Below are 13,589 nucleotides of genomic sequence, written 5' to 3' on the forward strand. Positions count from 1 at the left end.
TAAGAAGATAGGACATTTCATTTTTAATCAGTCAAAAATGAAGAGTTCTGGACAATGTCAAATTCCACACACCAAATGCTATAGTTACACATTAAATATAATTACTATCTATACATATGCAAAAATATAGTTCTATTTCATACAATAAAACCCTTTATAGAAACCATTTTAAAATTAAGCAGAACTTCTCAACATTAAAATGTGAGGTATAAGTCCTTCTAAAGGTTCCTTTAAAGGTTTAAAAAAAATGCTAAATCTAAAAACAATGTCCTTTCTGTCAGTTCCAAAGTTAAATCTACTTAAAACAAAAGAAAAATTGATAGTTCACATACTATTTAAATAATATTGTTCAGGCATCTCTAAAATCCTGCATTTTTTTCAAGTATGGAAACAGAACTCAAATATCCCACGATACAGTACTAAACAGATGGAATATTCCAGAAACACTTTGTTGTCATATGGCACAATATTGTTTTATTTCTTCAATACATTTTGAAATAAATATCAGGTTTGGTTTTGTTCTTCTAAAAGGCCAAGAGTACAACCTACATTTAAGATCATTCTGAATGTGGTAAGACTTGAGTGTAAAATATAACATCGATATTTTATCACAAAAGTAAAGCTGGTAACAAATTATAAAAGACACAGTACTCTACCAGATCTACCCAGGGATTAAAGCTCATCATGATAGAAATACTCATCATGAAGCTGTCTGCCATAATCTGTGGCTTCACTGGTAAGAAACAAGTCCTGGTGCTCTAGAATCTCTGCGTCTGAGAGCTTTCTGTCACTGTTCAAATCCATTTCATCAATCAGGTGAAGAGCCTTCAAAACAAAATAAAATAAAACAAAAAGGTGTCAAGTGTAATAAGTATTTTCAGCAAGATGTTCACATTTCAATGTGATTGGATTTGTCAAAATCACTCAGGTGTGCCAAGTACTCCTTATTGTCCAATTATCTCAAAATATTACACGTTATAACCAGGCTGTCTACAGCTTCTCCTATTATCCCCTTTCTTAATTTCTGCCAGGTTCTGCCTTCTCCCCACTCAAATCCAATTCAGGATACCTCAAAGTTAAGCCAAAAAAATATAACCTACTTTGGGCCCTTATAGGTAAAGTATAAACTTTTATTGTTCTATTCACTATACTATAAAATTAATACATGATCTAATCTTGTCTCCTTGACAATGTAAAACAGTTCACAGATTTAAATCGAGAAATAGCAATGCATGGATCCTAAAGAAACAATTCCATTACTTCTTTCTTTGGCTTATGGCTTTGAACTTCTTTTCCTATTAATAGCACCAAACCTGGGGGAGAAAGAGGAGAATTTTTAACACTCACCTCTTCTTGTGCAATTCCTTGATTATTGGGTACTACCCAAGACAATAGCTCTTGGGGATCAAGCCTGCCATCGGTATCTTTGTCATAATCATTCAGGAATCTATCTTTCTCAACCAGTATCCACTCTGGATCCTCATTTGCTGCTTAATTAAAAAAATAAAGCACAATATACATACACAAGAATAGAACCTGTATCCAATAAGAAGTCTGGTACATCCCTATAATACAGGATATGAATTTAGAGCTTACTACATCAAGGAAGTCCAATGAAATACATCTACTTATCTGAAAAGGCCTGAAGTAAGTATACAGTATATAATTTTCCAAAGTGACATGTAAGTCTAAATGACCCAGAGTTTTTATTTTTTATTAAAGGTTTTTTTGTTTTTTGAGAGAGAGAGAGAGAGAACGAGAAAGAGATTGAGTAGAAGGGCAGAGAAGGAGGGGGACATAGGTCCAGAAGCAGGCTCTGTGCTGTGTTGTCAGCACAGAGCCGGCCACGGGGCTTGAACTCAAAAGAACTCATAACTCTGAGATGATGACCTGAGCCACCCAGGTGCCCCACCACTCAGAGTTTTTAAAGTGACGTATATTATCACAACTAGTACATTTGTTAACTGCTGTTAATTGTTCTGGTATCTACTTGTTATCCTTCATATGAGCAGGGTGGATGCACCCATGTATACATTACATGTATATCATGCAACTACAGAAAACTTTCTATGTGTACTTATAAAGTAATATCCTATGCAATTTTAAAGTGAAATCTGCACTAAGTGATGCTTTGAAGTAACAATTCTAAAAAGACTGCTGTGAAGAGAAAAAGCTGTACATGCAGACTCTTCAAATTTCAAACACTCAGTAAGATGCCTTCCATGGTACATGGCAGTAATTATAGTATTTTGTTTCTTTTTCTTTTAAGATCTACATGCAAAGCTATAGGATTTTGTTTAAAAATATCCACCTATTGCTCTTAAAGCAATACACAGAACCACTAGGTACTTTTGTTTGGAAAGAAAGAAAACTGAATCTAGACGTGGAACTAAAAGTGAGATAGCGTTCTCACATAAGCCGTGAATCCTTCTGTTTGGCTCGTATTATATTCACTTGGCAGAACAAGCGGAAATCAGGCAGTTCTTCTTGTTCCACTTTCCCCTCTGTCAAACAGACCTCTCAAGGAGCAAGCCTGTCTCCCAATTCCTTCTCAATTTCATTATTTTCTTCCTCCTTCTACACACCCCAGCGTACTTACTTGGATCTCGCCTGTAGTCACCAAGAAATTCTTCCAAACTAACAAATCCATCACCATTTTTGTCATGTTCTTCTAAAGCCTCTTGAATGACAAATTCCTATTGCATGTTCATAAACAACAATAACAATTAGTCACAAAAATTTCCCACCACCATCTGAATCCATCCAAGGACAGAAATTCTTTAAGGATAATCATTTTAGTTGTCCATTCTTGCAAGACAATCTTTCTAAACACTGGAATTTAGAAGCAGGAATAAAACCACAAATACTAAGTAGTTTTAAATTTAATAGCTTCTGCTATTGAGAAGAACTCCACTTCACCCTCCTAAACAACCTGAGCACTAAACTCACAATCCTATTTTCTGCACATCCCCCTCCTTCTCCAGGACACCTCTCATCACCTGAGTCTCCTTTAGCTCCACTTTTCCTCTAGTCTCTTAATAACCCCAAAAGAACCCTCATTTTAGGTCCCTTTGTGTGGAAGTGTGGTTCTGCCTCCAGATCTAAATGAAATGTGTCAATCCCCCCATAAACCTATACCTCCTTGCTTCCTCTTCCACCAAATCTATCCCATTCACCCCAAACTGGCCCAACTCTGCTCCTCATTCTTATCATGGCTTCTTACCAACCAATCCTCTTTAACCCAAAGATTACACACTTTCTAGTTACACTTGACCCAAGATGACCTGTTTAATGGCCAGCTATTTCAAGCCTTCCCTTCTTACCTTCCTATATCTTTTTGCACCCTTTCTTACTTTGCCAATAGCAGACCCATATCACTTTCTCTTTTATTCCAGAATCATAAAGTCTAAAAAAAAGAGAAACACAAACACAAACCTAATGCTTCTAAAAATAATTTTTTTCCTTTAAGTGGACTCTCACTGCAGCTTTGAAGTCTGTCTCTGCCTCAGTTTCCCTAACACATACATACTCTAAAGCTGTTTTCTGAAAACTCCACTTTAAGCCTGCAACTCTCTCCAAATACTCTCTTGGCAAAGACCCTCCCATTTTTTCAAACAAGGTACAAGGTATTTTCTGAGAGATAGAGAGTGAACCGGGGAGGGAGAAATGGAGACAGAGGATCCAGGCTGGCTCCGCGCTGACAGCAGCATGCCCAATGTGGGGCTTGAACTCATGAACTGTGAGGTCATAACCTAATCTGAAGTCGGATGCTCAACTGACTGAGCCACCCAGTGCCCCAGTTACACTTGTTTACCAGCACTGCATCCTCACCTTTAATTATCTCTATTTTAACGCCTATTCCTCACATCCTTCTCTTCAATCTTAAGAGTTAGCTAACTTCACCCTTTCTCTAGGGTGAACCCCTCAACGGTCTTCCTAGATCCCATACTCTTCCATTTCCTGAGTGTTTTCTTTCACTCTTAACTCTGGCCTCTCCTAAGGCTCCAACCTCTTCTCTATCAGCTTCTTCTATGCCTTTAACACACTCAAGTCCCCATGACTTTGCTGCACTCTTTACCATCCTGGTTTCATTTCTTCCATGCCTAGCCTCTCATGGGTTACATTTATTTCTCTGTACTCACAACCTGCTGCCACCTGAACACCTTTCCACCTGGATTCTAGCATCATAACTGTGACGAAAATATATTCTCAAAAGTCTCTGATTCTAGCCAAACAAAAAGGCTTCCTTTACATCTGCATGAAATAATACTTAAATACAAGTTTTAGTTTTCTAAAAATTAAATGTTACAGATTTTATATATAGAAGTCAGGGGATCTTAACCTGGATATCCAAAGATTAGATTTAGAGAATCTGAGACTCTCCTGAAATTATAATCCCCTATTTTGTGTAGGAGCACATGTGATTTTTCTGGCCCAGAGTCTACAGTTGCTCCATATTTTTCAAGGAATCTGTGATCCCATATAAGTTCAGAATCACTGGTTATTCCTCCATTTAAGTAATCCTCTTGGGAGACAACAGACCTATTTCAATAATGTTGCCATGGTTAAAAAAAATTTTAGGGGCGCCTGGGTATCTCAGTTGGTTGAGCATCTGACTCTTGATTTCAGTGCAGGTCATGAATGATCTCACAGTTGTGAGGCCGAGCCTGCTTGGAATTCTCTCCTTCAAAAAAAAAAAAAAGGAAATTTTGGAACTACATGAATAAAAGTACTTTAAATTCTAACTTTTCATTCAAAGTAAAATCACCTAGTTGATCTCGTACGCTGCCTTTCCCTTTATCAAATATATCCTTATATGGAAAAAGGGATGCACCAAAACAAATTAAAGTAAATAAGAATTAACGAAGCTGCTTTGAATGAGATCTCACTTTTGGGCCACATATCTTATGTGCTGCAGTCAACTCCCAGTTAGCACATCCTATTCCATCCTGACGCACCCCATTCTGTCAATAGTAATACTGTTCTGATCATTTTTACACAAGTTGAAAACCTCAGAGTCCTCTCTGGCTTTTCCTTTCTCTTCACGTACTTATTTAGTCAGTCAACATTCCCACAGTGTTTTCTTCAGAATGTTGTTCATGCCTATTTCATTCCATTACCACATTATACCCTGGGGCTGTGGTGCATGATGCCAAAATTATTTCATTGCTTTCACTGGTCATTCCTCTCCTCAGTCTTCAATTCAATTGTTCCTTATTCCCCAGAGAATCAATATCCTACATGCTCTGCCTGCCATGCTAGGGTTCAATTAGCTAGTCTTTACTTAATTTTGGCACTTAAACAAATTGTGCAAAGCACATTTCCATAACTAGGCTCTGTGTTTAGTGCCAAGTGAGAAATCAGAAGCCTCAGTGTCAAATGTGGTCACAATAATGGTGTCTTGCCACCGGGCTACGGAGAAAGGTTAACTGCAGCCTTGTTATTCAACACAGCAGCTTTTGGCCACGACCCATTTAACATAAAGCTACATCTTCCCTTCCTGAAATATCCAGAGAATCAAGCCACACAGCTGGAGGCTGAGGCTGGCGACAGACCTCAATATTGAATGTTTAGTCCATATTTTTCTAAAGCTATTTGTTATATTGGTCTTTACCCTCCAATAGCACAGTTCCTGTTTATAAGAAGCTTGCCATGTCATAGTAGGACTCAATCAATGTTTGTTGAGTTAAATTCTACAGTTTAACAAAAATTCTGAAGAACTGGTATTTCTTTTACGTACTAAAGTGATGAGGACTCCTCATGCCTCACGCTGCAAACATGTAAATCAGCAGCAGTGCACTCACTCCCTCCCCACCACCCTATGAAAAGGGATCCAAAGGTGATATGTTTTCCCAGACACGAAGTTCATACAAGTGATGTCGTAAACTAAATAGGAAGTCCTGATGTTACTGATACTGAAAAACAGAAAAGTCTGAAAGCTACAAAAGGTCAAGGAAGACAACGAAGGTAATGTGGTCCTAAGGGAGAAAAGAGCCAAGGGAAGTATGCCGTTTACACATATGATGGAGATTTACCTTCTCCCTCCTAATCAGTACTCCTCCCTCACCAGCAGAAACCCTTTCCCACCTCTAATCTTAAGTGGGGAGATCTCTGGATCTTGTGTTCTCTTAAAAACTCCAGTTGCTATACAATTCATTTTAACAACTTAGAAAAAACAAGTTTTAAAGTTTTGGTCACTCAAAAGTTCCCTTAAAACTTTTCTTCCTTACCGTCATATAATCAACTTCTTCAGGATGCTCAAAAGCAATAAATTCTTCAAGATTCAAACCAGGAGCTGAATCTTGGTTCGCTTTCTCGAATCGCTTCTTGTCCTTTAAATGAAGCTTTGAAGATTAAACATTGAATATTTTAAAGGTCTCACCAACACTGTAACATCATTCCATATACTTTGAAAAATACATACTATGTGAAATCTGAAGTACATTCTCATACGTTACCTTCACATCGCCCCTTTGAAGGTAGGTTAGACAAATTAACAAACATTTATGAGAAGCAACTGAGACACAAACTCTAGAGTCAGAGAGACTCAGGTCTGAATGCGAGCAGTGCCACTGACCAGCTGTGGTGAGGGCCCGCTGCTTAACCTTTCCAGTTTCCTCAGCTTTAAAACCAGGATAAAAATCTCTATTAAGCATTTGGGATGAGAATCCCTCTCAAGCAATTAGTAAACCTTACATTTATAAAATGTTACATATTACTATTACTGATTGAAAACTGAAATTAAATGATTGAGAGAGATATCAGAAGTACAGCTAGAAGGCTGAACTTTGATCCTGCCTGTCTTCTATAGTACTATACATTATGTTAACAATCTCAACTTTTCTGAGTGCCCAAAAAGCAATAAATTCAGACTATGTTTTAATTCTTGATATACCATTTTCAAATCATTTCTGGTCCTTGGAATGACTTTTCAAAAATGTTAACAGGTTTCAAAAAAACAGTCCTCTTATGAGAATACTTTTAGTATACATATCTAATATTTGAAAGGCTTTAGAGTGCTAATAATTATTCAGGTACAAACACATCAAAAGCTGAAGCAGACCTATTTTGAGGTTAAGTAAACACACTTTTCTACTTTCTCACACCAATATTCTTTTTTCTTTTTGTAAAGTATGCACAAGTAGTAAAATAAGTGGCGGCTATTAGAGACAAGGCTGCTTTTAATGCATTTCTCAAAGGTAATTCTGTAATCAAGAGCCTTGGAAAGACAATAGTGCTATATTGCTAATCCTGCATAAATTCTATTTTGAGAATTTATGGGAAAAACTTTCCTTTCTGTAAACTGTAATGTATTAAACAGCACATGAAAAAAACCCCCACAATTTCAAATATTTTAGAAGCTTTCGATTTATGTATCTCACTGTTGAAAAGAAATGTTCTTTTCAGTTTTCTAGCATAGACATTAGGTAGCAGTCATTTACTGAAACACTAGTTCTTTTGCAATGACTGATTTACAGCGGAGAGGCTCACCCCTGCCCCCAAAGAGTTCATCTTTTAAACCATCCAGATTCCACTAGCCAGTTATACTTACCAAATCATGACAGGAAAACAAACAAACAAACAAACCTACAACCTTGTTTCCAAATAGCTGCTTTTAACTTAATGTTTCCTAATTTCACATAACTAGACCAAATGATTTACATTTTACGTGCAGGGATTTAACATGGGAAAAAGTAGACAAACAAGAATTTGAGGTACTTTGTTGAGTCAATCAAGTTCTTTTTGAATAAACCACTATTCAAAATACTAAGTGCTTAGATTTCCTTATGAAAGAACCCTTCAGTTTGGAGCAAAAAGGTCCATGTTTCAGCAGTGGGAGCTGAATTTGGCCAAATTTGCCTATGGAAAGAAAGGATCTCTTTCAACAAGCTCAGATTGTTTAAAAAAAAAAAATTAAGGAAAGTAGTTTTCTTGTTCATATTTCTCAGATTTTAAAAACCAAATGAAATAATAAAAAATTTTAAATGGTATTAGTCATGGTTATTTGAAGAAAACAATTTAAGAGCAACTCAGATTAAAGAAGCCAATACACAGAAAGATTGTTTTCCAAAGTGGCAAAAGATAACAACAAAAAAGGCTGTCAGATTTTCATAAAACCTCAACACTCTTCTGTGTAAAAACACTGTAGTCTGGTGGAGAGTAAAAAGTGCTACATACAGTAGTAAAAAGATAGAAATGACCATAATCATTTATTTTTATATTGTAACAGAAACTTGTGAAGAACAAAACTGCCATCTTTTGGTAGACTAATGATTTTACATGAGAAAATCTATAACCTTGATACCAGAACAAAAGTCTAGGTCTTAAAAATTCTGATTCGCCACATGCCAGATTCTTACATAAATAAAAATTGCTTGTACATGTACATTCAATAGCTGGCTTTAGAAGTTAGACCAACTGAACTTGTGGCAGATAGATCCTCAAACTTTAATTATCCTGCCTAAAAATGCTGACTATAATTGTTCATCATTAAGATAAAGAAATGCTTTTTCAGGTATTTCACAGCCTTAGAGAGCCATTATTACAGGTTATCTCTATTATTTACATGGAAAGTTACTAAAAATAAGATAAAATTCAAGCATCATATTGATTTGTTTTTTTTAATAGGCTTCCATACAGAAAAATTTTATTTAGATATTCAGTTACTTTTGATGATTAGTTATGGTATAATGTTAAGTCTGTAACTTTGAGTAAGACTAATTCATTCTTCATCCTTATTGATTTTTATTTTGAAGAATAATGCAGAAGTTTCTGGGTTTACCTTTATACCTCATGTCCACTTTTAGGGGGTTATATATATCAAATTCTAATAAAGCATTAAGATTAGAACTTCATATAGAGACATGGAGACATGAGATAATATCTCATGTAGAGATATTCCTGGGCTGTCAAAGAATCACCAGTAGGACCTCTATAGAGAAGTATTCATTTTAGAGACCCATCAATTCCTTTACATTATTAAGATCTAATTCATTCTTAAAAAGGTAGAGTCTTATAATCAAAATGTACTGAGTACCCCAGTGGTGAACTCATTATTAGAACCAGTCATTTAAAAAAAAATTTTTTTTAATGTTTTATTTATTTTTGATACAGAGAAAGACAGAGCATGAGAGGGAGAGGGGCAGAGAGAGAAGGAGACTCAGAACCGGAAGCAGGCTCCAGGCTCTGAGCTAGCTGTCAGCACAGAGCCTGACGCGGGGCTCGAACCCACGAATGTGAGATCTGACCTGAGCCGAAGCCGGAGGCTTAACCGACTGAGCCACCCAGGCGCCCGAACCAGTCATTTTTTAAAAGAAAAACCTCATAAGCAATTTCTATTAATGAGTTCTGTATCCCTTCAAAGTACAGAGTTTATTCTCAAAACCATCATCTACTACTAGTCATCACCCATTCCAAGAATACAGACTCAAGAAATCACACATAAACATTTCTTATGTTTTGATGGGATAGTTATTAAATCTGGGTGCCAAAAGAAAAAAAAGGATACAATTATAGTCTGATTCTAGTAAGATTTTTAAAAATACTCTAATTTCTCTCTTGTTACCTAGCAGGTTAAGTCATCATATCATTCCATAGTTGGTTTTAGAAAAGTCTCAGAACTCAAATGATACTTTTAAGATTAATTAATTCCTATAGGATATCTAGGCAACAGACAAATCCCAAATCTCATTATCATTTGTTTCTTTTCAGCATTAAGTAGTAAAAAGACTGATTTCCACTCTCTTCAGTCTGCTGTAAGATGAAGACCCAAATAAGGAGAAAAAAAAGAAAAGGAATCTTACCTGAAGTTGATATAGTTAACCAATGCTTCAATCATTTTTAAAAGCTAATTATATATTAAGTATAAAGCGATGTGAATCACATATGCTTTCTTCAGTAATATTCTTTTAAATCAACAGAGAACTATTTACCTGCCCAATTGCCACTATTTATTGCTATTTCTCCATACCATTATTATCCTCATTTTTGATATGAGGAAACTGAGGCATAAGGAGTTTTAGTAGTTTACCCAAAGCTGCACAGCTGGACATAAAGCCAGGCAGACTGGCTCCAAGGCTGAAGCCCTCAATCTCAACACTGGTGGCATATGCACAGCCTAATCATTAGCAGGGGAAAAAAATCCACTTTGAGTTAGTGATGCCCTATAGAGTTCAAGTGGCCAATATGATTCTGAAATAAACAGCATGTACAATGATGAATATGACAACAAAAACTAGAAGGTGTACACTATAATGGAATGTTAAAGAATGGAAGAGGCTCAAATGTCTTCCAAGCACCCTGACTAATATTTTGGGATGTAACAACATGCAACAAGGTGTTTGGTTTAATTAAATCAGTTAGTTTGTTTATTCATTTAAGTAGGCTCCATGCTGGGTCTCCAACATGGGACTTTAACTCATGACTCTGAGGTCAAGAGTCAGACCACTTAACTGACTGAGGAGCCCCTGGGTTTATTTTTTCCACATATAAAACACTATCTATTCAAAAAAAGTCTTTATAATTACCTTTGAAATAGTAATTTCTTAAGCTTATTTTCCTTTGTCTTGAAAGGTTCCTACAAATGACTAATTAAGAGTTCTTACTAGGGGCACCTGGGTGGCTCAGTCGGTTAAGCCTCCGGCTTCGGCTCAGGTCAGATCTCATGTTCGTGGGTTCGAGCCCCGCATCAGGCTCTGTGCTGACAGCTAGCTCAGAGCCTGGAGCCTGCTTCCAGTTCTGTGTCTCTTCCTCTCTCTGCCCCTCCCCCTCTCATGCTCTGTCTCTCTCAGTATCAAAAATAAATAAAACAAAAAAAAAATTAAAAAAAAAAGTTCTTACTAATTCCTAAATAAAAACTGTCTTCCTCATCTCTGCTTAAGAAGCATTAGAACCTGGGTGGCTCAGTCAGTTAAGTGACCGATCTTGCTTTCAGGTCAGGTCACGATCTTACGGTGAGTTCCAGCCCTGGGTCAGGCTCTGCAGCTGGCCGCATGGAGCCTGCTTGGGATTCTCTCTCTACCCCCGTGTCTCTGCCCTCCCCTGCTCACGTTATCTCTGGGTCTCTCAAAAATAAATGAAATTTAAAAAATACTTTTTTTTAAAAAGCATTAAAACAAGACATCTTTTAATTATGACAAATTAAACCATGAGAATCAACAAAACTCATAGTGATGTTGAATCTCCAAAAATTAGTTATTTTAAATGGTGCAGTGTCTACAGAAGACCATAGGACAGTTCCTCAAAAAATTAAAAATAGAATTACTATATGATCCAGCAATTCTATTTCAGGGTGTATACCCCAAGAATTGAAAGCAGTGTCTCAAAGAGCTATTTGTACACCCATGTTCATAGCAGCATTATTCACAAGAGCCAAAAAGTTGAAGCAACCCAAGTGTCCATGGATGAACGAAGTGTGGTATATGTACATAATATATACATGGATATACGTGTGGTACATACACACAATATTCAGTCTCAAAAAGGAAATTCTCACACATACTACAACATTATGAGAACATCATGTTAAGTGAAGTAAGCTACTGACAAAAAGACAAAAATATGTATGGTTCCACTTATATGAGGTTCCTAGAATAATCAAATTCAAAGACGAAAAGTACAATGGTGATTGCCAGGGACCTAGGGGAGGAGGAATGGGGAACTGTTGTTTAACGAGTTTAGAATTTCAGTTTTGCAGGTGAAAAGAGTTCTGGAGATTGGTTTATTAACAATGTGAATGTACTTAACACTACCGAACTACACACTTAAAAATGGTTAAAATGGGGGTTGCCTGGGTGGCTCAGTCAGTTAAGTGTTTGACTTTGGTTCAGGTCACGAGCTCACGGTTTATGAGTTCAAGCCCTGCATCAGGCTCTCTGCTGTCAGTGCAGAGCCCGTTTCAGATCCTCTGTCCCCATCTCTCTTCCCCTCCCCTGCTCATGTTCTCTCTCAAAAATAAAAATAAACATTAAAAAAATTAAAATGGTAAACTTTATGTGTATTTTATTACAATTAAAAATTATTTGAATAGTTATTTTATATAAACGACCTGTTTACAAATGGGAATGGGCCTTTATAATCTGTCAATATAAAACTGTTCAATAATAACAAAAAATAAAATATTGAGGTACATATTCAAAATACACCAAAAAGCAACTCTAGCAATGAGGACAGGTGATGCAGCTGAGAAAAACAAATGCAAGGATAATTTAGGTAGTCTGGAATAAGAGCCCTAAATCCAGCGAGAAAGGAAGCCATCAAAATGACCACTGAAGTGGACCAGGTGATTGCCCAGAGAACAAGGCAATCCCAGTCTATAACCTCAGAACCTGCTGTGCTCATTCACGCAGGAAGGGAAAGTGGACGGACAGATCAAAAGAATAGCCTGTGCGCACATACTCACCTGCCGAAAAGACTCCTCTTCTGCGTCATCCAGGGCAGTGTTCTCATCAAAGTCGATCACACGATCATACATCTGAATGTTGTATTCACCCCATGACACACTACCATCACCGTTTTTGTCATATTCAACAAACTGTTGTTTTGCTTCTTGCATAGCATAATGTTTAAAAGACATCTGAATCCATGAACTGAGTTCACCTGTGAGAATTTCCCAGAACACAATGAATGTTGATGGTAATTTTGATATTTACAGAAGTGAAGGTTTCTAAACTTTATCTGAAAGAAAAAAAAATCTTGAGTGTTATCAAATACTGAGCGAGAATTAGCCTAGTTGTACTCAACAGGAGTAGAAGGTGGTGAGAGCAGTTTGGAGTCTAAGAATATAATACTATGTGATGCAAACAGAATGTAAGCTCCTTGAGAACCGAGTTTGAGCATATTTTGTTCACTGAGGTACTCTAAATGCCTACAAAGTGTCTGGCTCAATAATTTCTTAAATGAATTAGCAATTAGCCAAACTAGTACTTGACTTTTCAAAATTATCCACAAAATTGCAGATGACCTTTGCTAACTATCAAAGATCTCTTGGGAAGTACATATATGTTTATAACTACCTATTTATTTTAATATATTAGAAAAAAGTGTTTTTCATTTATGAAAGTAATATAAAGTTTCCCTTTAAGATAAATTTCATGTTGAGTTGAATCAAAATCATATTAAGGAAGTAACAGGTGGTAAGTAGTAGATGATCTAAATTGTGGAAATGTATTCAAGTGACTGATGTTTGAGAAACACTGTTCCAGCATACGTCCTAAAACTTCTGGAGGAAATTTTAACTGAAGTTATGGGTAGCAATTATGATTTAAGCCCTTCTTGCAACAGCTCTCTGTCTTAACTTGGTTCCTGAAGACATGGGGGAAAGTTTCTAAATTTCTAATATCCACGTTCAGATCAACTTTAAAAAATCTATTCAGAGATATTTACTATACTGCAGTATAGAATAAAGGTGGTGGGGAAAGAACATGAATATGTGCAAGGACGGCAGGAGCACACCACCGGGTTTAAAGAGTGGTAGTCCTCTGTTGGTTTGGGGGAGGGCAAGTGAATACAAAAGTGAATATACTTTGTCTCTCCTGAAACTCTAAATTAGTGCAGAATAATTATGGCAATCCTGTCCTGAACAATAATTT

At 36.6% G+C, this 13,589-nt stretch overlaps 1 protein-coding gene across 3 annotated transcripts in view; it reads right to left on the bottom strand.

Moving 5' to 3' along the window:
* Positions 1 to 13,589, bottom strand: part of RCN2 (reticulocalbin 2) — a 16,483-nt gene continuing 2,894 nt past the window's right edge. For 2 of the 3 annotated variants that reach the window (XM_029952423.1, XM_029952426.1), the window contains exons 3-7: positions 12,401 to 12,597; positions 6,231 to 6,344; positions 2,600 to 2,696; positions 1,348 to 1,490; positions 1 to 825 (exon numbers count right to left, since the gene is read on the bottom strand). In XM_029952423.1, the coding sequence (XP_029808283.1) occupies positions 673 to 825; positions 1,348 to 1,490; positions 2,600 to 2,696; positions 6,231 to 6,344; positions 12,401 to 12,597 (704 nt within the window). In that variant the 3' untranslated portion in view covers positions 1 to 672. The remainder of the gene's footprint in view (positions 826 to 1,347; positions 1,491 to 2,599; positions 2,697 to 6,230; positions 6,345 to 12,400; positions 12,598 to 13,589) is intronic. The other variant, XM_029952424.1, reaches the window with a different exon arrangement.

This window comes from Suricata suricatta, chromosome 9, assembly GCF_006229205.1.
Source record: "Suricata suricatta isolate VVHF042 chromosome 9, meerkat_22Aug2017_6uvM2_HiC, whole genome shotgun sequence".
NCBI classification, from domain to species: domain Eukaryota; kingdom Metazoa; phylum Chordata; class Mammalia; order Carnivora; family Herpestidae; genus Suricata; species Suricata suricatta.